This window comes from Anopheles merus, chromosome 3R, assembly GCF_017562075.2.
Source record: "Anopheles merus strain MAF chromosome 3R, AmerM5.1, whole genome shotgun sequence".
In the NCBI taxonomy this organism is placed as follows: domain Eukaryota; kingdom Metazoa; phylum Arthropoda; class Insecta; order Diptera; family Culicidae; genus Anopheles; species Anopheles merus.
Window position 1 is genome coordinate 5884321 of NC_054084.1, and position 26370 is coordinate 5910690.

Below are 26370 nucleotides of genomic sequence, written 5' to 3' on the forward strand. Positions count from 1 at the left end.
ATCACTTCTTTCAAAACTTCAACAACCTTCAAGTCTTTTTCCACCCACTGTTTTGTGGAGGGAGGAGTGGGCGGGCGGCTTGTTCTTCCAAATTAAGGAACGGGTGAGAAAACAGCTTTTTGCGAGCGGTTGGCAAAACAATTTCCGGCACCGGTGTTATGCAAATTACTTTATTTTGTGCGGCTGCATGCAGGTGGGTGAGGTGGGTGAGGTGTGTCGAAGCCACTGGTTGAGTTTGAAACTTTTCTGCCGGTGCTACGGTGCCAATCCTTAAGGTGGTTAAGCAATGATTGTATCCTTTTGACGGTCGTTAAAGCCGTACCTTCAGTTCATCACCCGGTGCAGGAAGGCGTTACAGCTGTAGGCAGTTTTCATAACCTGCCAAAAAAGTGGGCGAAACGGTGATGATGGTTCGTGTAAAGCGACCATAAAGGAAGCGGATCGAGCGAGCGCCCAACGAAACCTTACCGCTGTAAAGGTGGCAAAGGACAGAAAGCCAAACCCGCCGATGCTGAAGCCATAGTTGCGCTGGGCGTTCCGCAGCATAAACAGAATGTCCTGCAGATCCCGCCGGTTCCACAGCCGGTACCATTGATTCGCGTACACGCCGGTACTGAACTCGGCCGCCTTGCTCACGACCAGCTCACCACAGTAGCAGAATAGCCATATTTTGTTCACATTAGTCAGCAGCATGCCGTATGAACCATTTTTGAGCTTGATCTGAATGTGAAATAACGACACACAGATGTGGACGATCGAGCAGAGCACCTGCATCAGGTACACCTCCCGGTAGATGCTGGAACATCGAGCAACGAATCTACACCAACAAATAGCAGACACAGTGTAAATGCTTCACGAGACAAAACGATACACAAAAAACTCACTGAGAAAGTCCGGTATGGATTTCAAATACCTTCCGCATCAATCGCCGCTGCTCCTGCACATTATCGGGACTGAAAGACACGCACAATAAGCGAAGAATGTATATCATTTGCATACCTTTAGGCGTAACGCTAACCTTTCACCAATTTGGCGCAGATACACAATCAATATCTCCAGCTGGGAGGCCGAGTAGCACACAAACAGATAGAAGGGACCATCTAGCCCGGCAAACACCAGCGCCACCCAGTGCACCTGCACGATCTGCAGCAGATAGTTGATCAGATACCAGGGATGCGTGCGGTAGTCAGCAAACGGTATCGAATAGCCCAGTGGAAGTGTTCGGTCGGCGAGCCCACCCGACAGCACGGGATAGATTAGCAGCATTGCGCCCGTCGTCAGGTAGGACAGGATTGTGACCAGCAAGAGCTTTCTGTGGTTTGTAGGAGAAACAAGACTTAAAGTAGATTTAATGTAACACCACATCCCTCACCTTGCTAAGCGCAGATACTTCCCGCAGATGGCAGCCTCGATCGGACCGTCCAGATAGCTGCGATCGCTCAGCACGGTACGGATCATCGCCGCGATCTGTTTGCGCCGATAGACCATGCCGTTGATTTTGAGCATCAGCTCGAACGCGGACACAAACGCCGACACGCTCAGTATGATTGTGTCGAGATCGTTCCGGTAGCAGTACGCATGCAGCAGAATGACACCGAGCGAAACGACCAGCTCCGTTTCGTGAAACTGAAACAAAGTGGTCGGTACGGGGGCCACCAGAAAGTCATCGTCAAAGATGCGCAGCAGGCTAATTTTCAGAAACCAATGAAACACTTCGTAGATGCGATTGTAGTTCAGCTCGAGATACTGGTGAGATTTGCCCATCGAGAACATTTTGCAATAAGGGGGCAGGTCCTTACACGACTGGGTGAACTAGCGAACCAACGAATGGTGGTTAAGAGAGCTGCAGTTGTGATAATATACTTCCGGTGTGCAAAAGAAAGCCTTGAGAAACGAGAAACGTTTTCAAATTATACCGATTAGGTTGAACAATCGGAGCACTACATTATTCAGGCAATAGCAAACAGCTCAATTATATGTGTAATTCTACATAAACCATTTACAGCCCTTCGAGCAATTGTCTGTTTAGTGCAAATATTGATTTAAAAGGCGTGGTAATTGGTAGCAAATTGCCTTTTTATCGACTATGTAGGATACTGTTCAAGTTTGCATACATTTAGGCGGCCGAGTTTGCATTACACTGTTTGGCCGAAATCGCCTGAATGATGGCAAATTGCACTACAACAAGGAGATCTACACCATTCCGAGCGTATTTTTGTATTATTCAACAAATCTTAAGTTGAATTGTTTTCAACCAAGTTCTTTCCCTCGCATACAACGGCCATTCTCTTACCATCCTACTTAGTTAGTTAATTGGCTCTACTTTATTCTGGCCTCTACATCCCCCATCACAGCCTATGAGAATTAGTGCCCAGTGGGGTAGCTACTACCATCCGACTTATTTTATGACTTCATTAAACCGTGGCGTCATTGGCCTGATAGTTGAAAACATCCAACTCCACACACACGCGTCACACACGCCACCAGCATCTGTCCATGCCCTCGAAATAAACAGGACATAAATTTCATGGCGAGAAAGTTGCCACGACAAAGAAGTGCTGTGTGAAGGGCTGTGCGAATTTAGGGCAGCAGCAACCGGGGCGATAAATTTTCATCGCGTGAAAGCACCCTTCAGTCACAGGGAAGATCTTTGGTGAGCTAACCACTACTAGCGCTACCAGAGCTACCAACATTGCCCTGTGAGAAAAGGTTGATACAGGAACTAATTCGCCCTGGAATCGGGTTCTACGTTCCAATGCATGTACGGAAGTAGCGTGTGCACAACGATACGTGTGCACGGAAGCGAAGCGAAAACCAGCAAATATTTAATCAAACGCTCGCCCGGTTCGCTCGGCTCTGCTCGATTTATGATGCTGCAGCTGGAGGATAATTGAATTGCGACCCCGGGTGTGTGTGTGTGTGTGAGTGGAACACATTTCACCTTGACCAAGGTGCGGAACCAAGGTGTTGAAATGTAGCAGCAAAAACAAAAAAACAAAAAAAGGAACTGAAGCTTTACGATACAACTTGCACCCAGATGCCAAAACGGGAAGGTTGCATTGGAAAGGTTGGACGTCTATTAAAAACATTCGCGCTGCGCTAGCTGTCGCGTAATACTGCGTGTACTTTGAAGTATATTAAATTCTAAAGGAACCCATACCCGTACACCACCTTCCATTGTCGTATAAAATATAATTTTAATTAAATTAATTTTCACAGTGCCACTTTACAATCTGCCCAGCTGTTGCTCCCCTTACGCTCCGTGTCCCGGTGCTCTTCTTCACTTCTGGAAATTCAATTTTAACTAAAACACACTCGCCCGTTGTTGCAACCTCGTTGCAGTTTGCCAACAAAAAAAACGTTTGTTATACTTCACACAGGGGCTGCCTGGGTTTAGCAAATGCAACCTCCAAACTTTTCGCTCGCCAACTGCATGCACACTGCTCCTGGCTCTGCAAAACCGCAAACACTCCGCACACGCTGAAGATCGTTGGAAGAGCGACGGAGCACACAACTTCATCACCGAGTGCATAATTAAATGGAGCAACGCATCCTAGTAACCGTGTTGGAATCGTGTTGGAAAGTTTCAAAACACACACACAGACACAGGCATAGAGTGCTGACACATGTCCCAACTAGATTCATTTCCCTACCAGATAAACCTAATCTCGAGGATGGAGGTGTGCATTCGGACTGAGGTCGTTTCTAAACCAAACACACAGCGTGCACCCCAGCGTCAAAACTTTCCGGTTGAGGTCAGCCGGATGCACTTGCTATATACTGCTACTCCGCTTGATTACGCACCCGTAATGCACTTTTTGAACTCGAGCCAACGCAATTTTGTTTTGTCACATTCCGTACATTGAACTGTTGGGTGCGTTCTTCTGCATGAACTGGTTAAGTAAGGTTCTGTGTGTATGCGACACGTGGAAAGCGAAGTGCAATAAAATAAAGCGATTAGTTTCAAATCTCCTCAGCACACTCACACACGCATTAGCAGCAAAGTGTAACCCCTCCCCCCTCCTTTTTTCCGGCTGAGCAAGTTTGCAACCATTTTAACGAGCGCATCAACACAAATCGTCATCGCCGATGCTCGAGAGCTCGATCACTCAACTCAATGCTACACAGAAAAAAAAGAAAGAACGAAAGCAGCGTGAAAAACAACAATCAATGAAAAATGAAAACTTTTATCCCAACTGTTCGGTGCCATTTAGAAAAGCAGTAGAAGTAGAAGCGACAGCAATAAAAAAAGACAGCAACTCCATGCATGCCCATACACAACGCGTAAAGGTTATTCATCTAAAAATTGCATCCACTGCAGGTGCATTTCCTCCCTCCCAGAGCACAATTGTTGTGCACACACTACCAACGCCATCACCAGCATGTTGCTTTCAGCAGTTGCTGTTGTCCTGCGAAATAAATCCCTCGCGATCCAACACAAAAAAAAACGGGGGGAGCCACGAGACAATAATAAAAAGCGTGACGTCGGGTCTCTCGCTCTCTCTCTCTCTCTCTCTCTCTCTCTCTCTCTCTCTCTCTCTCTCTCTTTCTCTCTCGTTCTGAGTACGATTCTTGGGTGGGATGAAAATAAAAGTTTGTGGGCGCCATCGTGACGCATCAAATCTGCCATTTTCGCCAGCATGGCGCCACGCCATGCGACGGGCTTGGACGGTAGACACGGGCGGTCGAAGGGTTTTCCGCACGGATTTCCCGTGTTGGCTGTTGTTGTTTTCGCGTTTGGTGCTGCTGGTGCTGCTGCTGCTTGTTGTTGACCACGCGCGTTATCGAGGGCGCATCCGGGTGACTTTTTGATTGGTAAGGGTGATGATTCCCTCCCCCCCCCCACTACAGAATATACAAACACAGACTCACACACGTATATTTAATCTGTGATATTGAAACCGACAGCTTTCATCTCCGTTTCCATGGAATGAATTCTAATTCTTCCTGTCGTATTTTCCGCTGGTGCCCAAAAATAGACCCAAAACACACAACCCATCCAAATATATTTCCGTTGTAGATATCAAAGCGAAAGAGCATAATTTGATCAAATTAACTAAAAACTTCTCTATCACTTCACTCGACATCAAAACACGGACGGAGTCGGAAGTTGTGGCAGATTGTGTATTCCATCTACGTTTGGAAATCTGTACAATGTTAAATATTAACTGCCGCGCGCTTTTATCATCCCAGGCACGTGCTTTATCGCCTCGATCGGTCACACAGGGTGGAGAAAGTTTATGCTCTACACAAAAAGATTTTGACATTATTTGGTGTGTTTGAAGGGTAGAACAATCAAAACCAACAGCTTGCCCTCTCTGAATAACGTCCCACAGGGTCGTTGAGTAGTTACATCCGGGATGAGGGAAAAAAATCGCACACAGTCGAAACTAGTGTTTGGAGATTCAGGATTCGGAAGATTCGAGGATTCAATCCCTAGAAAGATTCGACCGGATCGGATCCCGTTTGTAGGATTTGAAGCCCTCCTCCATTCCTTTGTGTTTGGGATTTGATTTCGATTCCGATTGGGATTGGGATTCGTTTGGGATTCGATTAGGATTCTGATTCGATTGGGATTGGGATTCTGATTGCGATTGCAATTGACATTAGAGACTGTCCCCGAGATAAGTTATTAATGGGGGTTGAGAGAAACCACGTTTCTCAAGTTTCGGAAGTCGAATCACGCAGTTTGCAGTAATAATATAGCAAATGTTCGTGTAATGTAGCATTTAATGAGAAGTAATAGTCCCTAAATAAATTATATGATGGGGGACGCGTTGGGGACCTGTATTTATTATGATGTAAGTATTGCAAAGTTCAATAATTTGGAGTAAAACAGAATGACCTCTTATTCCAGCTTTAACTAATTTAAACTAGAATAAAACGCTATATCACATTGGGATTGGGATTGTGATTCAAAGAATCGAACCCCATCCAGGATTGGGATTCGAAGATTCGAATCCCTTCTGAGATTCATTTTTCCCATCACTAATCGAAACACTCATTTGATTGTGTTGCAATAAACGTTTTATACCGGGAAGACGGTCTCATATTTCGGTCAGCTCTGTCCGCTAGCCAACTAAAGAAGGACAACTGGTCGACAACCTCAGGAAAAAGTTTGCCTTTCCCTCAAACCGGATGCTGTGAAAACTGCGGGTAAAGCGCAAACAAACAAGTGCCCGACTTTCAACCCCTTTTCTGATTGCAGATGGAGGAAAAGATCGCCTTCGAAGCGTAAAGATTCGCTTCCTTCCTGTCTTTTGTTGGGATGTGTGTTTGTGTTTTGGTGGTATCAACCAGTTGATTACCATACCGCTGGCAGATAGGGTTCGTTTCTTATATTGCGCGAGTCGGAATGCTCATCATCACGAACCTTTCCCAAAGCCCATGCTGTTGTTGCCGAATAATCAATATAATTCGAACGCTTTTTTTTTTCTCTCACTCAATGATGCCGGGGTGTTATCCGTGTTTCATTTATTGTAAGTACAATCTTTCAAAACCATCCACCACTAAGCTAAGCTTCATAGAAACAGTCAAGTAATGAGGATTTGTCCTTGAAAGCAATCTTTCCCCCTTCTTAAGCTTTACACAACACACACACACCCATCGAAAAAAAGTATCCTTCTTGTGCCATTTTGTCCATTTTGTCTCGTGTCCCAAAATCGATTCGGCTGTATGTCTTTTGGATTACCGATCCTCTTTTTGCTTTCGTCGCTCGTTCTTTCAGCGCCGAGGAAAAAAAACTCATCTCCCACTTGAAGCGAAAGGCCAACGCCGAAATGAAAAGCAGTGGTAAGTTTTAATTGGATTGAAAAGAAAGGGCGCCTGGTGGAGCTTTTCTTTATTTCATGGCGTGTCGGTGGAGCCTTTATTTGTTGGGTTAGTAGTTTTAGTAGAAACATCAAGCAACGGGGGGAAGGAAAAGTAAAAGATGCTTCGAAACAAATACAACCTAACGCCATGTCGGGGTCACCATTCCGATGGGGCTCCAGTCCAGTCTGAAGTCGTTCGATCGATTGTTTTATGCCAAATTGTTGGGATAAATAAAAGGTAGCAAATATACAGCACCAGTTACATGTTCGCGCTGTAGACCGGTAGAAAGCCGGTTCTGTGTTCAGCTGCAAATTGCAATTAAATCACTTGGCTCCGTGCCCTCGGTGTGACCGGTGAGTTGGGTTTTTCTAATTTCGCGGACACACACAAACGGTTCGTAAATTTGTGTCCAAAAGTCTAGCCCTTAGTACGTGGCCACATGCAAGAAACTGCTTCGTTTCGGAGTAATTGGTTACATAAATTCGTTTCGTTTGGTCGTGTGTGCAGTGTTTCGGGGGGAAAAAGAAAAGTAATTTCAGTGTAGTTTTGGTGCAAAATTTGAATACATTATGAAGTTACTTTATTAGATGCAAGCTTTGTTAGGCTGATTAGTAGCATTATAGTAATCAGTTGAGTAGATCAAGTGTGAACTAATTACAGTTCAATTAAACTGACCTTTTTTTCGATACGGGAGTGAAAGTATTGTAATTGTAGGTTTAATTACAATTAGTCTTAATAACAACTGCTTTTCACTAGAGCCACCCAATGAAATACAAAATGCTTTCGCACAATATGTTAAAGTGTATCAAAGTGCAGAAGAAACATTATGTTCCATATGGGGAATGTTTATTGTCCTGACCGTTTTATTGGTACTAAAGTTGCGCATTTACTAAACAGCGCTACAGAAGTATGCATAGATAAGCGTTAAAGAGACATCAAAAAGAGTACAGATAAGAGGACAAAACGCATAATAATTCGGAATCCTTTTTCAACAAAAAAAATAAAAACCTGGCACCTTTACAGAGACAAATAATGCCCTTCCCCACAGATGAAACCATAAGTACAGACAGACGAAACAAACAAATGATGAATGATCCCCTCGTTCAAGGGCGATTTGAAAACCGTATCCGCTGGTCCGTCCTCTTCCCAAATCCCACCAACCACCTTCGGCACAAACAAACCCATTTAACCACAAAACGCTTGAGCCACCGAGCGATGTAATCATTCTCATTCGTCTCGTAGAAAGCTGCTGCAACGAAAACGCCCCAATGTCAGGATGCAATTTTTAGGATGGCTGGTCGTTTCATCTTCCCACACCGTTTGGAGGTTTTCAGTTTCTCGAGCTCGTACTAAGGCAATGCTGTTGTCCACCGTCGGTGTTGTAAAAATTACAGCCAACCACTTTGTCCCTTTGCCGTTAACAATTGGAATGGATGGAAGAAAAAAGGAAAGGAAACTCCTAAAGGATCGAGAAACAGAAACGACACTGGAGTATAATTTGGCCGTTCGTCCTTCGTCGTTCGTCGGAGGGGGAGAAATTTGTTAACTTCGTTGGCTAGCTGCCAAAACGATGTAACGAACGTGTAAGCGACGTCGCTTTTTCCGTTCTTTTTTTCTCTGGCGTAGAGAGAAAGAGGGAGAATCCGAAAAGCTGCCCCCTTGCAAAGCCCTTCTTTCGTGTGCATCGTTACGGTTCGGTTCGGGTTTCGGGTGGACGAGCGTACCTGCATCGAAAGCAAATACGACAAAAGTGTTCCTCCCCCCTTCCGTAAGGCCGGCGAAGCGATAAGGGAAAATATTTTTACCGATTTTCCATCATCCATTAGTGCTGGGATGGGAAATGGGGGTATCGGAGAAGGAGAACATTCACTTCCATCGCGGAAAAATCGCTAATGGGATGGATGTGCAGTGAGGCCCAATGTGCTCCACCGTGTCGGTGGGATGCTGGGAAGATTGTGCAGCCATTTCCCAAACCCCACCCACCCCCCGATTCCAATCCCATTGCGGATGAGATTTTTGGCTTTCTGAGGGACAACCGGTCCACACACAGAACCACACACACTCCTACACTCACATGACAAGGACAGGAAAACGGATTGATCTGCAAAAGGGGGATTTTTGTGAGACACACTGGTACGGCTTCGCTCACGACCAGCACGAAACAAATTCCACCATGCCTTGAGATTGTTTGCTGCCTGTGGATACTCTCTCTCACACACACACATACAGAGAGACCGGGAATTGGAATTCCTCCGTGATGTTGCACCTTTACGGCACAGTCCTGCTCCACAGCGCCCGGGGGCAATTTGCATTCGCTGTGGGGAAAATTCAATTTTCGACTTTTCGGTTCGCTGCAGAAAAGGAAGCCGCAGTTTTTCTGTGTGTGTGTATTGTGTTGTGCGGTGCTGTACGTTCTGTTTGCAATTTTTTTGTCCCCACAACTTGACGGGCTGCAACGAGTTCCTGTGCAAAGAACTTCACGATCCATTCTAGTGCATTCTAGGGCCGCAGTTGCTTCGGTAAAAGTGGTATGCACGATCAGAAAATTATTTTTTGTACAATTTCAAACATTTTTTTGAAGAGATATAACGGTGAGTGTAGTTTTGGATAGAATTAAATGTAAAATAACAAAATAGCGCCTAAAAGTATGCAAATTCTTCTATACATTTGCTGTTAAAAATAAACAAACGCTCCATTTTGCATACCGTTAGGCGCTTAAAAAGAGAAGCAGCGGTAAGATATACATTTTCCCACACAAATCTATGCTTGTTAAAGGGAAAATCCCTTTCTGGTATGCCGCTTTTAGGTTTGATTTTCCCTTTGCACAGCCCCTATCGTATTCCCTTCCCCGTCCATAGCCATCCCCCGCAAACGCAGCTTACAACAGTGATGCTAATGGTTAACAGCACCGGTTTCGCTGTGTCCGCTGGCTACGAGCTGCGCTCGTTGGCAGATTCCTTTTTATATTTATCGCTTCCCTTCGCTCCCATCGCCCCCCCCCTACTCCTCCTACTCAAGGATATCAATTTTCACTCGGCTCGATATTTATGAGATCGGGGTTTTATTGTTGCTTTGCTCCACCATGGCCACGCAAAAGTGCGAAAAGAAAGCACGAAATGCGAGGTTCGTTAGCGAGCGAGCTCGGTGCGATGGATTGCGTTTGATGTTGGCCGCCGTGGAGGACAAAGAGAAGGTGATTATAATAAAGGAAATCGAACCCGAAAAGTGCACAACGAACTATACAACACACAGCTGGCTCGAGCCAGTTTTACGACTCGTCGCAAGCGATCCATCCATCCAGCAAAATGGTGGAACAAGAGGAGATTTTGATTGGTGAATAAATTCCGCGTAATCTAATCAAATAAGATGGTGGGGAGGGGGGAGGGAGTGGGCAGGAGTACCGCCAGAAGTAAAACTAGTTAAAGCAAAGACCTTCCCGAACCGAACAGACAGCACCGATTGCTAATTCTCATTCATGACGTTGCGCTGTAAATCATAACGTGCACACTACAACTACCCACTTCGCAATCTAACTTTCTGCGCTATTTTATTCATATTCATGAATATACTTCATCTCTTCCACTGCCCTTCCCAAGCTTGCCAAGGAGTCGGAGTTCAGCCCGCCCAGTGGAAGCGACAAATGAAGCACTGCACGAACATGCTCGAGCGCACAGGGCAGGCATGCTAGCGCGTGTGATAGTGATTATTCAATTTAGGGAAGCGATCTCATCGTTAAGTCGCATAAATCACTTCATTCTAGCCGGCGGAGTGCGGTTGCGATTGCTTCAAAAAAAAAAAAACGCTTCATTAACTCACCTCCCTCCTCGAAAGTAACCTCCAAAAATCCTTCCCAAGGGTGTAAAGGTTTCCCCTCACTGAGTTTCTGTTTTGTGCTTAGGAAAGGTCCCAAGGGATGCCCAATCATGAAATGGACTCTTGGCCCAGAAATTGGGTCACAATTCACACCATTAACGTTTGTAGTGTGTGATAGTGTTGCTCATTTTTCCACCCATTCCCTCACACACACACACACACACACACAGACACAGGACCAGTGGACATTACTTCATTCACTTGTCACATGTAATGCGGATCGTGCGAGAAAGGGCGACAGAAATGAAGCAGCCACTGAATTCCTCCCGGGAGTCCCTTTCCGTATCGGCTGGTCTGTTGACCTCGCGGGCCTTGTGCAGCAACAAACCAAAAGCTGGGCGGTAAATTCTTCCTGGTCACGCGAGCCCACGACCCAGAGCCGGCCAACAACGAGGGGAATCGATTCTCGAGCCAAATCCAATCCGTCCGATACACGATACTCCTTCGCTTTGGCCGGGTTCGCTCGTACGCCGATAGTAAAACCGCATGAAAATGTTAACGCGCGCGCGATACTAGCCAGTCCGTATAGATGTCAAGGGGAACGGTTCTATTTATAGGTGGGGGCCGCATACACCTTCCCCCAACTCCTCCCTTCTTCTTTATAGTACACGTGAGTGTTTCTGAGGTCCAACAGAAAACTTACCCGTACACAGTTGCTGGACGAGCTTTAAGAAGTGTTTCAGCAGGGGTTCACAAATCAATCTAGCATACGCCGGGCAGCCCAGCTAAGAAGCGCGAAGGTTTTTAGCAAAGTTTCGACCTTTCCCCATCCCGAGCCGCAACGTCCGGCGTGGTGGACTGTTAAATTGCGAAAATTCCTGTTGCGAAAGGTCGATGACGGTGGATGATTAGCAAACGGATACAAGTAAGGGTACGTGGGACTTACGCAATCCATTTTTTTCTTTTTGGTAAAGGCGGTGGGAGGCGGTGGTATCTTTCATGATGGAATACGCTTACAAGCACTGATGGCGGGACGGAATCGATCAATGTTGTCTGCCAAAAAAAGGTGGGAAGTTAGTTCAAGTGTAGTTCCCCTTATACATTGTCTTCGATCAGTCAGAGTCTGAAAGTGTGCGTAAAGTATGATTAATTTTTGCTTTTCCAAGTAACAGAGGTTAAATCATCAACAAAGCACCGAATTGCTGTACATATCCACATGAAAACGGAATAAAACACTCCAACGACATACCCCCAAGACAACAAAAAAGGATTAATGACAGTATTCCTCTCCCTAATCGTAACAATTTATAGCTATAATTTAGTACGCTCCATTCCATTCAATTTACCGAGCGCACCAGCAAACTCGGCTCGGGGCTTGTTTGTGTAAATGGGACCCGAGCAACCTTAACCTTCCCAATCCTCCCAAATTCCCAACTCCATTCCTCGCTCGATACGACGCGCTCGTACGCGCAATCAGGTGATTAAAATCATAAATCTAGCACCGAGTCAACCCCATTGACTTTGATTGAGCGTGGTGGCACACTGCTACACATGGTCATTTTCGAACCAACGGGGTACGATGGTCAGTAGGGTGCGGAGGGGAGAAGAATTGAAATTGTCACGGCTTAACGCTTGTCCACCTCTCCGCCAGCTGGTGTTTGATTCCGGTGGTGGTGGCAATATTATTTCCGATTATGCCGTGCCATGTGGCGCTTCCTATCTGAGCAAAGTGTGTTGCTCCCACCCCACTTTGCACATCCATCCTACTCCTAGCTGAGGTGGAAATGGGTGTGTCAAAGCCATTCCGACACCAACAGAGCAGCGCACGAGCCGTGTGGACATCGACAACAGTTGTGGGATTTTCGGTGCGGTGGCCTTTTTGCTTCATTTTCTGCAATCAAGCATCAATCAGGTGTGGAAAATAGGGGGGTAAACAGTCTTTTGTTGTTGCTTATCGTACGCTCGGATGGGGGGGTTGCCAGTGGGCAGACGTTGTGTTATGTGTGTGCTACGCGTGAAAGGTTGTGATTGTTGATGGTTGGTTAGTTAAATTGGTATTTCTATGGTTAGAATGAGGAAATTGATTATGGACAGGCTCATTCTAAATGCTGATTCAGATGATTAGTGTTATAGAGCCGCAATAACGAGAAATAAAATCACTTCAGATTGATAATCCAAAAGCGCCTAGATGTATGCAACCGTTTTAACAAAACTTCCGCCATAAGCATTGTTAAACAACTTTTTGCATTATCTTCTATCTAAAATCCATTATAAATACCAATAGAGAGGCAAACTGACGCAGGTGTTACATTAAACTTTTTCTCCAGAAAAACACATGGGACCATCAATGGAAATCATATAACCCAAAGTAGTTAAAAAGACATAATCTACGTCTACGTATTCTCGATGTCCACTAACAGCTCCCCGGAGATAAGAATGTTCAAAAGTGATGTCTACACACGCCACACAACCACACAAATGCACTCCAACCACTACACTTCCACCTGCTTAAGCTGTTGATTGTCTGTTGAGCGCAAAAGAGGCCACTGTACCGCACATCGCGTTATCAACAAACCGGGGGCCCCCTTTGATAAACATCGCACACGAACGAACAAATGTGCCCCCGGAAAACGACTCCGACCAAGCAACGGGAAACATCGGAGAAAACACGTCGGTTTTACAAGCCCTCCATTGCCACCACCATCACCACCACCACCACCACAGGGCCTCGTAAATCAGTCCCATCGTCTCAGTCGGCGTCATCAACGCTTGGGTACCGGGTACCGGATTTCAGCGCAGGGCAGGGCTGAGAATTTTCCAAAAACTAAAAACTTTCGGCATCCTCTGCCCAGCACCCTCTTCTTCCACCGGTGCACGGTGCAGAACATGCTGTTTTCGCGAGTAATGCCGCCACGCTAACGATACACATTACGTAACCCGGAAGGAGCCAAACAATCCGGAGTCGGCTCGCTCCAAGGAGGTTGTTCTTGGCTTGGGATTAACTTCGGCCCAAGCTGGAGCGCTTCTCCTAGCACAGCTCCTTCCCGCATGGTTTCAAATTAAAAAGCAATCCATTTGCTATAAATTTTGCACACAAACGACAGCAGCAACAAGGCCCCCTCCCCCAGGAGAAACCGAGACGAGCTCCGTTGGAAAATGGATGGGAAAAAATGGGAAAATAAAGCCAAGAGCGATCGGTCGTGTTTACAAGTGGATTGCTTGGTTTATGTGGCACACGATACCAAGGGAAGGGAGTGGCGATTCTATCGGGAAAATGCAACTACACAAAGGCTGTAATACTGCCCTGATAGCGGGGGGGGGGGGGGAGGGGGAGAACTATTTATTTATCTGCTTCCTTTTATCTTCCCCATTACTGTCAAAACGTTCACAAAGAGATCGTTTGCTTTCGATGCAATCGGATTATGAGACAATTTTGCCGCAAAGACGATGCGATACGGGATTATTGAAATGGGAAAAATGCTGCGCTGCTGGTAGCTAGGAATTTATGTCATATTTTCGATAAGATAAAAACAATGCTTTAAGTTAATTTTTTACTTTCATTTTAAGGTCCTGTTTGGACGTCATGATCCTTCAATCTTTGGAACAAACGAATTTGCGACAATTACTACAAATTACTATCAATTATGAAAAGAAATATGTCAACGAAAAACCAGTTTATATAATTTAACTACCAGTCGATCAGAAACATCGTAACTTAACAGATCGTCTTGACAAACTGTCTTGACAACAAAACAAGACAGTGTGCATAAAGGGTTCGGGTTTTCCACAGTGAGAGGCAGAGAACACGACAACAACCTTCGTGGTAATTCTCACAAACACCGTGGCGCCCGTACCGTTCTTCGGCCACTTTCGGGCACGATCTCAACGTTCGGCGTCGTGGTCGTGGAAATTCCACTTCGTATCCACGTTTTTCGTGATTTTAGGATGCTTTCCCGTTGCTGCTGTTGCTGTGAGGAGCATTGGACTGGCTTTCCAGTCTGTAACGGTCAGTCGGTAGTGTCGGATCAGTCGAACTGAGAGCACACACGCACACACACGCGGGACGGGATTAGTGGAGTTCTCTTCTTCTCTTCTCCTCTCTTCACCATTCTACAAACAGCCAAACCCTCTACAGCTGTCTGTGTTCTAGTGTTTTACTGTGGTCTGAAAACAGCTAACGGACGTCTTTTTTGTGTGGTTTCGGAAAGAGAGGTTTAAGCTGATACTTATCTTTTCTATCCACGAACTAAGGCCAAAGGTAAATGGAAGAACACGATCGTACCGGAAGAATCGTTCCGGTCGGTCTTTAGTGTGTTAAATGTGGAAAGCAATTGCACGGTGTAACTGTTTGTTGTGTGGAAATGGATAGGTTTGATTGATTGATTTCTTGACATTTTGAAAACGGTTTATATAAAACTACAAACAATAGTGAAATCAAAACGGAGTTTAGTGCTAAATCCAATGGACTTTACGCAACAAAAAAACCCTTCGAAATAAATGTGATACACAAATAAAACTGTGAACCTTAAATTTATCCAATTTCCTTGTTTTCAGCAAAGTGCTTACCTTTTCTAATTATTATTATTTAAATCATTTTGCCTTTTCTTCTTCCTTCTCTGGTGTGTTCTGGTGTGTGGTGTTCAAGTGAACGAAAAACGAAACAAATCACGGATTACAATACCATCCTCTACCAAAGATCATCATACTTTGAAGGACTTTCATCGATATAAGCAAGACCACTGGCAGCAAAACGGCGAACTACAATTGAACAACAACGACAACGCCGACGCCAGCGTGTCTCCCAGCGGGCCAACGTGAACCGGAAATAGCCGGTGCCGACGAGATTTGCAGCACAATCTAAAACAACCGCACAAGGGCCGACAAAATGAGCAAATTCTATTCGATTTTTATGCAAATGTGTGTGATCGCCGCATCGATGCAGACTGGTAAGTGGAACATTGGTAGCGGGTGTGAGTGAACGACGTTTGCTGAGAAGAATAGAGGATGTAAGAGCATTGCTTGAAACTGTAGAACGTTTCCATTGTCGAGGACAGGGCATATTGGTGGACAGTTTTCCAAACTAATATCTTTATTATACTGGAATGGCTACTATCCAAAACACATTAAGCGCATCTGCTTAAGCGAGCTCCCCACAATGTCTCGCCCGCGAACGAGTGGGCCGGACACAGGACACAGTCCGCACAGTTCGCTCAGACATTGAAAAGGTGCATTTCCCCCACAAATTGTGTCGCGCTGCTGGCACAAATGAGTCATTCCCCGTTTTTCTAAATTAGCTGCAACCTGTGTGACACAGTGCCCCTCCCTCCTTTCCAGCCCTTACCCGAGAGCGCAGACGGCGTCCATCACGTCAGACTAGTATGCGCGGCAAAGCGGTTAAGATATTTTTGGCCCCAAGGAGCTCCTACACACCAAGAGGCATAGATTTCTCCTTTCTTTCTTCCTACCAACTACAAACAAGAGCTTGTTTGGTCGACAGCGACGCGATCTGGAAGTGGGCCCATCCCCTGCTCAGTGACGTTGATCGCTCCCACTGAGTGTCAGACTGTGTGTGTGTGTGAGCTTACTTTCATAAACTAAGAACCATTGAGAAAGATCGAGTGACACCTGTCGCAATTCATCTGTGAGTTTACGGTCCTCTTTTCGTTATTGTATATTTTACCCCACCTGTCTGCACATTGCCTGTTTTCTGTCCCATAATTTTGAAACGCATCGCAACAATAATGGAATGAAAAATGAGCTACAGTGACTCACTTTTCATCGCATATGCGTGCAATAGACCACAATCCCCGGGTCGGGCCGGGCCCGTTCCGTTGATGCTAAATAATGGTTGCATAAAGCCACCAAGGAGAGTCAGAGATAGCGTAAGATTGCCGAGATTGCGGTTTCGGGATTCCGCTGTTGCCGTTTGGAACGCTGAAAAATGGGATGAAAAATGACCTTCGGCTCGGTTCGGTTGGTGGGTTTTGCGGTTTGGCGGAGTCGTCGTCTCCGCTTGCTCAGGTTCACGCACGGATTATCCGAGGGAAAGCGTGTTGTGCAATCGTTCGTTGTGTGGCGTCGTCGCGGGAGGCCCCAGTTTTTTTTTTTGCATCGTGCGTGGGCTGCCCCTTAATGCGGCCCCTTTGATGTGGTCACGTACGATGGCGGAACGTAGGCGGAAGGTACGCGTAACCGAGGTTGAGTGGTTTTGGTTGGTTTTGAGCAATTACCCGAACTTCATTACAGCACTAGCGATGGTTGGGAGTAGAGAGTGTGCGTTATGGTTTGTTGAGGAAAGATTTTTGTGGTTTTAAGTTGATATACGTCACTTTCTTCTATGCTCTAGAGCGTTCGAAGATGTTGAGTGACATCTTTTATGTGAAAACCATAACATGTTTAGCTATTAATTGAAATTATTATGCTTTAAAGTGTGATCTATCATCTTCATTTTAGCTGCAGTGAAAAGCAATAATTTAATGGTAATTCATTTCCAATTCCAATTTTTAACATTTTTTTATTCGAATGAATTCTTCGTAGTGTAAATTTTCTACAAAAAAGGCATTTTTAAAAGGATAATTTAAAAACCATCCCAACTCAAATTAATTATCAACATCTGCACTTCATTTGCGTATGATGATTACACTCAACGCAAACATCATTCCATCAACAGAGCCCATTCTACCGTAAATTGCATTTTCCCCATTTTCTGCCGCTGTAAATTGCAATCATTCCACGAATGCATCAAACAACCTCCCAGGGCACATTCACACACACACACACACCCATCCCAATGCAATCTCATCTCACGTTGCGAATGTTTGAAGTTTCGCTCCACACATACACACATCGAGGATCCATAAGGAATTCCGTGCTCTTGCCTTTGAAAATGCCAACCAACCGTAATACGGGGCGGCCGTCAATTCTTCTTGCGCGAACTTTGTGCAACCTCAGGTCTTATCCGGTCTTCACGTCTATACTACGGACATCTCCGAGCGTACGTGCCTTCGTTTGATTGGGTTGGATTAGGTTAAGTGCGACGATGAGGTGCGAGTGCAAATGTTGCATTTGCAAGGTGGCAGCAGCTAGAGCTACCGACGGTAGACCGAAGCGGTCTCGACAAAAGGAGATGAAGATAACGAAAAACCAATTCCCACCGCAAACACACCAACCTGTCGTTTTACTGCGATCTAACAGGCCCAAAGGACTAGGTACAGGGAAGAAAAGAAGGAATTTGAGCCGAGTCCTTTCATCACCAAACAGAGCGAAACCTAATGAACCGCTCAAAATGAACGATTAGGTAATCTTCCAATCGGTACTGCCTTGCCTTGCCCAAAAGCAAACCGACGGCACAGTGGACGGCAGGGCACGATCTCAAGATCCTGCCATGGGCAAAGTAACACGTGCCGAACCTCCTTCCGAACGTGTGTGTGGTTGCTCTTGGAGCCGAATTCGAAGTGAGAAACTTTCACACGGTCCCATTTTCTTCCCAACACACGGTTTGTTGTCTGCGGTACACTGTGTTTTATGTGCTTTGCACTGTGCTTAAACGGTTGTGCTATCGTTCCGCCCGTTTGAAGGTATGCCGCTGCACCTGCACCCATCGGACGCCGTGGTCGTTGTCTTACCCGTGGGGGAGGGGCAGTCTTTGGGTGAATGGTGGTGCCGGACAAAGGGAAAAACTAATTTGTATTTATGTGCCCATCCAACCCGTGGCATGGGAAAATTGTGTTACACTCTTTGCTCACACAAACATACAAGACGCCGTCCGACATGCAGTACCGGAACCATGCGTCTCCACCGACTCAGCGCCGTCGTCGTTCCGTTGCATTACATGCCACGGTAGCGTACGGTTAATGTAATGTGTGCGTGTTTTTTTCTTCTCGTTTTCTTTTACCTGCCACACACTCTGGGGATGGTTGGTGTGTTGGTTTCTTTTACGACATTGCGCTTTAAATGCCACGCTTAAATATGCTACATGCACTTCATAGCGGGAAATATTACTCCATTACTGTGTTTGTTGCAAAACTGGCACGCTTCACGGCGTGATCGCTAATGGAACATAATTTTAGTCCCTCCCTACCCAGCCCCAGGTTCTTTTGTATGAAAAGGACAACTTAATGGACCTGCCTGGGTGTGTTTAGTGTTGCAACTTAGTAAAGTGGTCTGCGGTGGCTGCTTGCTTTCCCATGGCGACACTCCCTTTTCTTCTGCTACATAAAAGCAACCTAAAAGCAGACTGCCTTACTGTTCGGATGATGTCCTGTCATGGGTGATTGTATCTTAAAAAAGGACAATTTTCCAATGATGTTTGTAAAAGGTACTGTCAACCTTTTTGCACACAAAATAGCAAAAATGACATAAAATTGTGTGTCATTCTTGGGCTGCTATCTTCCAGAGCTTCAGCATGTTTTACAACCATCACCATGACGAGCTAGATACAACCAACGATGAGCGCATCATATCCTTCTCTTCCACGTACCTTTCTATTCGATTTGTTTGAACTTATGTTTAAATTACTTCTCAAAATGATGATTCCAACGTGATTGATTGAAAACACATTTTAATCTTGCACAGTAAATGGCAGTAAGGGCAGCTCCAGTAAAGCCTTACCCGAAACGCATTAAACCATTCTTGCAAAATGCCGGTGCTAACGAAACCGACTCCCTTTCTCTCGTTACATGCTACCCAACCGACACGATGATGGACGACGACAGGCCTTTGCATCAAATGCTACAACTGTGACTCCACCAGCAACGAAGAGTGTATGGATCTGAAGCGCAACTCTGCCATCGTCGCCGAGGTAAGACAATTGCACGTCCTGGGGGGGGGGGGGGGGGGGGGTGTGGGGTTTGAGGGGTTCTAGCATGCTCCAATATTCATCAGCAATTAAGCCGTCGCCGGTGTACGGAGGGAGCGGGATGGAACTTTCAACTGTTTCTGTGCGGCTAAGAAATCGGCAAACGCAAGGCAATGGTAGTTACCCTGTCCATCTGCAAGACTGACGTACGATTGCCACTCGGTGGCGGTCCAGTTATTTATCATGCTGCTGGAGTTGGATTGATAGATTTAGAGCTTTGCTTTAGAGTTTGCCGACCGTATTCTTTAATAACACAACAGAAAGTTAAATATGGACTGTCCTTCAAAGCGCAATTGAACGATTGAATGTTGAATGTCACGCACCTGAGCGAGTGTGTTGGGCCTTTAATATGGATTTTAGTTTACTTTAGGGGTAATATTTGCAATGTATTCACAATCGAGAATCACTCAACTGAACCGACGGAACCGAAAATGTTGGAAAGCAAAATGATCGATGACTACTAGATGACTTTTGTACACAAACATGACAGTTCTGGAATAGCATTAATCGTACCTTTTGTTTACCACCTTTGCCATTCTCCACTGCACAGACGTGCACTCCGAGCAAGATGGCCGCCACCACCGGTAACTGGCTGGCCGATCTGACGCGCATCGAGTACTTTGGCGGTACGGAAATTACTGTCCCGATGGTGTGCCAGAAAATCGTCGCCTCCAACGGTAAGCGGTTGTGTTCCATTCAGGGACACTGACACCTATCTTCAAGTACCTAACTTTTTCCCCCTTTTTACCTAATACCATGGACAGAAAATGGCGATACGATGACGTACCGGGGCTGCCAGCTGGACGGTGGCAAAACCGACCCATGCCAGATTGCGTACGGCAAGGCGAAGCTGCAGCGGGGCGTCAAGATTGAATCCTGCTCGATCTGCAAGGACGACGCGTGCAACGGTGCAACCCGGCTGGCGGTGGGTCCCACGGTTTGGCTGCTCGGGGGCAGCAGCCTACTCGCGCTGATTGGATTCACCTCCCGCCGGCAGTTCCTGTAAAACCTGCTCATCCTCACCATCTCTTGGAGTGTGTTCTCCTTCAATCCTTTACCGCTCTGGTCCTGCTGGAGCTGCAGTGCACCCAACCCACACTACACCAACCTGTACATATATGGTATCGATTGACTTCGGATCGAACTCAAACTGGCATTAATGCACGCGTGGAATCTGCATGGAACTTTTGAATGCACTAAACCGCCCCTGCGCCATATTATGACGCTATTTGTAAGGCACAAAACCACAACCACCACCACCACCACAGCATGATAAGAGTAAAGGAGGCAAATGTTGCAAAACCACAATCTGTCACCCTAAAAATAGGCCCTCCACCCTTTCCCCGCTCGCTTAATCGGCTCTAAATTAACAACAGTAATCATCCATGCCTTAGCCGATGCCAGTGAGTCACACACCAATTTAAACGGCTGCACGGGCGTAAGTGGTCGGGCGTAATCGCTTATTATGATAAAAAAAAATGAGTCACAACAGTGCAGAGCACGGTGCACGGTGTAGTATGATCGATTTTTTTTTTGCTCTTTGCCGGGAGACACGCTAGTGATTGAGTAGATAAAGTTATGAACAGCATAACTCTGGCTACTGCCCGTAGAGCAAACTATATGGCAGCCTGCTGATAAACCTGATGCGAATAGATAACGAAGGTGTGCGAGTGCCGGGGACACTCGGCGCGGGAAGCAAGCATCAGTCAGTGGTGTGCTGTGCGCTGATAAGGGTGGTCTAAGTTTAAGATCTTTAAATTGCGATAAACGGAAATAGAGAAAGAGAATTCACACATTATTGATAATTAGATGGGCAAGAAGAAAAGGGGAGATCAATTAAAACAAACCACAACGTAGTAAACTGAATTGGTATAGAGCCCCCATAAGGTGAAATTCACGCATATGCCTTCATTCGATCAACCTAAAACAAAACAACCAAAACGAACAACAGCACAACTTGTTGCGAAGCATAAGTTAAGATTGTCACACATTTTCGAATATAAGCTAAACAACACAGACACATTTGAGACCGTCGCTAGACCCATATGCTAGCAACTACTCTTTGGCAAATGCTTTAAAAAAAATGTTGCTTTCAGCACAAGCAAACAAACAATGTCATGTTATTAGAAATTCTTAAAATACTAAACACACATACTATCACCGTAATAGTAAGGTAAAGCTCGTGAAAGCGCGGGCAAGACAAAAACTAAAACGATTGCAGAACAATTTGCGCTGCATTTTTCCGTTTGTTGTTTGGCACAATAAATATTAGACGTAAAATTCTAGCAAGAACGAACCGCGAAGCTAGAACTAGGTTCTATGAGTAATAACGTAATCAACACGAAAGCACAAAGCATTTAGCGGGCCCGTGTGTTGTGTAGGTGTTTACTATCCCCAACGTTAGGCACCTGTAGGCACGATCATGATCATGGTAGTGTAGTAGATGGTGGTAGTTGTCGTAAATGGCGCCAAGGCGCTTCAACACCAGCCAAGATGGCACACGAATGAGTCTCAGTCTCAAGCAGCAGCGTGTAGCATCACCAGAACGATAAGAAGTGAAGTTTGTGATCCGTTTTTTTCTGTTTTAAATAATAATATAAATGGTTAGTAAAGTGTTATGTTTCAAAATTTAACTATAATGAGGTTCCTTTATAAAATTGTTCACAGAAGAGCAATAAAACGCATCTGTAATGACGGGTAAGTGTTTTTGGAAGGAAATAAATGTTTTGTTTTTTGTTTTGTTTTACCCCCAATATTAACACTAATTAACGTACTAATATGCGTACAGAAACATTTCACGCATCTGACCCACGATCGCGTTCGTTACTGTGTATATAAACATGTTTTTTTTTTGTTTAAATCAACTTTCCGTTCAAAAGTCAGATAACACAATTTTTTTCGAAATTAGTTTCGGCCTGTTTTAAATTGAATATGAAACACACACACACACACACACACACACACACACACACACACACACACACACACACACACACACACAAACAACATAATAATGACGAGTAAATGTAATAGGATTGGTAGATTTTTTTAAACAACTCAAACATACTAGCAGCAACCAACAATGATGAATATGCAAATTTAGAAGAAACATAAAAACAAAACATTCAAATAGAGTAGAGAATCAAACAAAAACACATCACAACATCACAAGGCAAGAAAATGCACTGAAGATATGAAAACAAAAAAAATGTAAGGAAATTTCAATAAACACACCGAATACCATAAGATTGGAGAAAATAAATGATCCTACCAACAAAAAAACATCCCAGTATTTGTGTTTTGTTTCTCTTTTCTGTACAGTTTCCCACTCAAGGTTACTCAACACGCATTGACGCATTCAATAACAGTGTGCTTCTGTCCGCCCGTTCAACCTTGTCACATAAAAGCTTAATAGAAGCTTGTGCCGTTTGTGCTCGATTTGGAACAAAAAAAACTCCGCCGCTGTTGTTGATCTTCCTCATTAACCGGTTAGAACTTTCTCCAATGTGTGTTCCCAGTCTTCGACGCCCTGAACACTACCACAAAACACAACGCCTACTATATGGTGTGTTGTGCCAGCGATGCGTTGACATTTGCGTGGGCTATAATCGGCAACACGAAGCAACAACAACTACAATGGGCCTCCGCAGTTCGAAAACTAATTGAGCGCTTGTTATCACACCGTACACTGTAGTGGCGGGAATAGTTGATACCAATGGGGGTAAAAGCGGACCTTCAACCTTGGGCTCGTTGTTTTCCATTAATGTGCGTGTTGATTAGACGACGTCATGTTTGATGCATGCGACACCGTTATTGGCGACACCGACCACCGGTTGTTGTCGGCCTGGTGTCATTTTTTAAGGTACGCAGCAGGAGGCTGTTGTGAAGGTGAAGTTAATAAGCAAAGTTTCGATGGGATTGGAAATGAACAAAAACAAGAAACTATTGGACAGTCATTATACCCGTTTTTTTTGTAGTTAAAAATAAACCATCTTCACCGTGCGTCAGCACCGTTTGTTTGCGGCTAATGTTGGCAGGAAGATGACACACAATGCTAAACATTTCCCGCATTGCTTAACCGGCCCACCCAGTGCACCCGAAAGGAACCGAATTAAACTTCCATCCCGCTTATCGAACGATCATCAATCGATATGACGTTAAAGCGAATGAAGATTGCACACATCTGTCATCGTGCGTTGGTCCCCAATACCCAAACCCCGATAATTGAGCACCACAACCTCCAGACACCGTGCCTCACACCCGGTAGCGGTAGGTTTGGAGAGTTTTGGATACCTTTCACCCACTTCAACCGATAAGTGGCCGATAAGAAAACCGAAACGTTCTACCTCCTCAACACCACGAGACGCGGAGGTTTGCGGCGCAGGAATGGGCAAGGCACTGCTGATTGCCCACCGGTTCTCGTATAAAAACGCAACAGCGGGCAGGTGCACGGGTTCAGTTGTCTGCTGGAATTCTTGCGCGCTTGATCGAACATAGTGTGTGGGTGGAACCATCATCGCACTGTGACCTGCTGTGCTCTGTGTGCCGCGTGTGTGATTTGGTGCGTATTTTGTGTTGCTGTGACCATTACACGTGTCATTACGCAGCTGTGTTAGAGTGTGCAACCTCAGGGTGGAACGTAAATTGCCGCTTCAATATGAAACTAAACCTGGCAACGACGTGGCTGCTGCTGGTGGCGTTCACAGTGAATGAAGGTATGCACCACAGGAGGACGAAGCGTGGATCAATGTCTGAAGTGAACGTGTTGGCAGTATGACTCATACACCGTGTGCGTGTGATTTCTTCCCCCTTTTCCCATTCATCCCCAGTGCGAGGGCAGCTGCGGTGCTACGTGTGTGAAAACTGTCCCGATCCGTTCGAAGGCACCTCGGCCCAGCTTCAAGCTTGTCCGGCGTCAGATTCGACGACCACCACACAGATGCCCCCGGGTGATACAACGATCCTTACGCCACCACCCCTTCCCACGGGCGATGGTAGCGGTCAGCAGACGACGACGACGACGACGACGCTAGCAACGACCACGGAAGCGCCACCGACACCGAGCACGCCGGTGATCACGCCACCGCCAGTGGTCGGTCGCCGAAAGCGTCAGGCAGCAGCGACCGGATACCGTTGCTTCCGGATTGAGCACTGTGAGTGCACTCAGTGTGACTTGCTCGCAGAGTGCAGCAGATTGAGAGTAAACGCCTTTTTTCCATCTTTCTCTTCCAACTAGCCAACACCGTCCGTCGGGGATGCGCCGCCTACCTGGGCAACCAGGCCGACACCTGCCTGTCCGTGAACGGTGGCACCAATCCTACCGACTGTACGCTCTGCGACTGGGAGGGATGTAACAGTGCGACCGGGCTGCGAGTATCGCTGTTCGCGCTTCTGCTCGCTGTGCTGCTGTCGGTCGTGCTGAAGCAGTAACGCCCCGCAGAAGTAGCAGCCCTCGGCTCCCAACTCCCAAAACCCCTCAGCAAAAGCTGCTCGACAGACAGCAACTACTCGGGGGTTTACTACTCACGGATGGATGGAGTCAGCTGATCTTGAGGCACAAATGGCAACTACCGTACAGAAGGACGGTACATCGCTGGGCATTAGGTTATGTGACTAGGTTAAATACAAAGGCCAGTCAGACGGCCAAATAAACAGACAGTTTAATCATAACGACGAGCTTTCAGCTGCATTAGCAGTGTGCATTAATGTACGTGTCGTCCCCCAAGCCCCCTACCTAAAGACTCATTGCAATAAGGCTAAAGATTTACGTTTATCAAAAAACCAATCATACGAAAAGGTGGATAAAAACCACCCCTTTGCAGCTAATCTGGCCCGATAAGATATCCATTCGCTTTATAAGCTACCCGGGCGAGAAAACAACCGAGCTTGGTTGCGATAATTTCCCACCCGAACACAAATGGAAGTGCGAAGTGCGCACATTAGGCGCCCTAAGCCCTTCTATCCGCCACTCTTGCTCATCCAGCGAGAAACACAGCGCGATGCTCCAATCAGGGTATAGCTCTGCTTTCTGCTGGGTGTGTTTGCTCCTGTCCGCAACGCACTCATGTCCCGCACACGTGTACGTGACACATCCGCAGCGCGTTCCCTAAAGTGCTAGTAATTATGTTGTGCGCAATTTGGAGCTACCTTTGCTGCCTCTTGCCGGGAGCGGTTTACGCGGTTCACAGCTGTCAACGCGCCTCGAGGGGTGGTGATGATAGATGGAAGAATCGTGATATGCGCACTACGAGGAGGAGGTGTGCACGGGACCCGATTTTGAGCACCATTTGATTAATCATACCGATTACAGGGCGTGCAGCAGCGTGACGATGGGTGGAAATTGATGGCTTCCGATAGTTATTTGGTAATTAGCTGCATCGTGATTACGCATCACGCGTTGGGATTGTACGGTTGGATCAAGTGCACTGTACAACAGCGCTCGATAATTTACAACTATGTTTAAAATACAACTATGACTTTGTCATGGCACGTTCTATCTTGATTTCTACGACGAAAAGTAATACTTTTTGATGAAAGTAATAAAATGTTTTGTTATATTTATCTGCACTTAAATAATGTACTTGTAATCATTTGATTTTGGTTAAAAATTCATAGTTGCTTCAATGTTTTTCACACTATTACTGGATGCACGCTTTGAAACATCTGCTTCAATCTGTTGTTCTACCGACGTATAACAGTTTCCACGCGCAGCACAACACGCCTGAATGTAGGCAATTTAGTGTAAAGCTTTGGGCTTGCTTGCGAATGCCCGGAAGACTTCAACAGTAGCCGAAGGCGGGAAACAATTATACTCTATTGAACAAGAGCTATTTAGCCGAGATGGTTGAGTGTTCTAATACCAAGCATTGTTATCAGCTTACTTTTGA

General features: G+C 45.8%; 3 protein-coding genes and 1 long non-coding RNA gene across 5 annotated transcripts; 2 read left to right on the forward strand and 2 right to left on the reverse strand.

Moving 5' to 3' along the window:
* Positions 1-256: 256 nt before the first annotated feature.
* On the reverse strand, positions 257-1773 carry LOC121595450 (odorant receptor 46a-like). The gene is made up of 5 exons (XM_041919446.1): positions 1373-1773; positions 1019-1312; positions 885-953; positions 469-817; positions 257-378 (listed from the first exon to the last, which is right to left on the reverse strand). The coding sequence occupies exons 1-5, from the start codon at positions 1771-1773 to the stop codon at positions 325-327; spliced, it is 1167 nt and encodes a 388-aa protein (XP_041775380.1). The 3' UTR covers positions 257-324.
* A 9552-nt stretch (positions 1774-11325) lies between these two features.
* LOC121595281 lies at positions 11326-20009 on the reverse strand. Its single transcript, XR_006005149.1, has 3 exons — positions 19807-20009; positions 11573-11679; positions 11326-11504 (listed from the first exon to the last, which is right to left on the reverse strand). It is a non-coding gene; the product is annotated as an uncharacterized LOC121595281 (long non-coding RNA).
* Positions 14603-21738, forward strand: LOC121595278. 2 transcript variants are annotated; one of them, XM_041919139.1, is made up of 5 exons: positions 14603-14884; positions 15272-15572; positions 19341-19426; positions 20034-20160; positions 20248-21738. In XM_041919139.1, the coding sequence occupies exons 2-5, from the start codon at positions 15512-15514 to the stop codon at positions 20487-20489; spliced, it is 516 nt and encodes a 171-aa protein (XP_041775073.1). In that variant the 5' UTR covers positions 14603-14884; positions 15272-15511; the 3' UTR covers positions 20490-21738. The 2 variants fall into 2 exon arrangements, with proteins under 2 accessions (XP_041775073.1, XP_041775074.1); XM_041919140.1 differs by having other exon boundaries at positions 15323-15572.
* Positions 21739-23918: 2180 nt separating this feature from the next.
* Positions 23919-25153, forward strand: LOC121596517. Its single transcript, XM_041921548.1, has 3 exons — positions 23919-24198; positions 24313-24636; positions 24720-25153. The coding sequence occupies exons 1-3, from the start codon at positions 24141-24143 to the stop codon at positions 24911-24913; spliced, it is 576 nt and encodes a 191-aa protein (XP_041777482.1). The 5' UTR covers positions 23919-24140; the 3' UTR covers positions 24914-25153.
* The last annotated feature ends 1217 nt before the right edge of the window (positions 25154-26370 follow it).

Bases quoted from the DNA above. Each gene is read 5' to 3' on its own strand.
- LOC121596517 (XM_041921548.1), top strand. From the start codon at position 24,141: ATGAAACTAAACCTGGCAACGACGTGGCTGCTGCTGGTGGCGTTCACA. The intron at 24,199-24,312 runs GTATGCACCACA...ATTCATCCCCAG, and splicing joins GGCGTTCACAGTGAATGAAG to TGCGAGGGCAGCTGCGGTGC. The intron at 24,637-24,719 runs GTGAGTGCACTC...TCTTCCAACTAG, and splicing joins TTGCTTCCGGATTGAGCACT to CCAACACCGTCCGTCGGGGA.
- LOC121595450 (XM_041919446.1), bottom strand. From the start codon at position 1,773: ATGTTCTCGATGGGCAAATCTCACCAGTATCTCGAGCTGAACTACAAT. The intron at 1,313-1,372 runs GTGAGGGATGTG...TACAAACCACAG, and splicing joins AAGTATCTGCGCTTAGCAAG to AAAGCTCTTGCTGGTCACAA. The intron at 954-1,018 runs GTTAGCGTTACG...CGTGTCTTTCAG, and splicing joins CTGCGCCAAATTGGTGAAAG to TCCCGATAATGTGCAGGAGC.
- LOC121595278 (XM_041919139.1), top strand. From the start codon at position 15,512: ATGAGCAAATTCTATTCGATTTTTATGCAAATGTGTGTGATCGCCGCA. The intron at 15,573-19,340 runs GTAAGTGGAACA...GGACGACGACAG, and splicing joins CGCCGCATCGATGCAGACTG to GCCTTTGCATCAAATGCTAC. The intron at 19,427-20,033 runs GTAAGACAATTG...TCCACTGCACAG, and splicing joins ACTCTGCCATCGTCGCCGAG to ACGTGCACTCCGAGCAAGAT.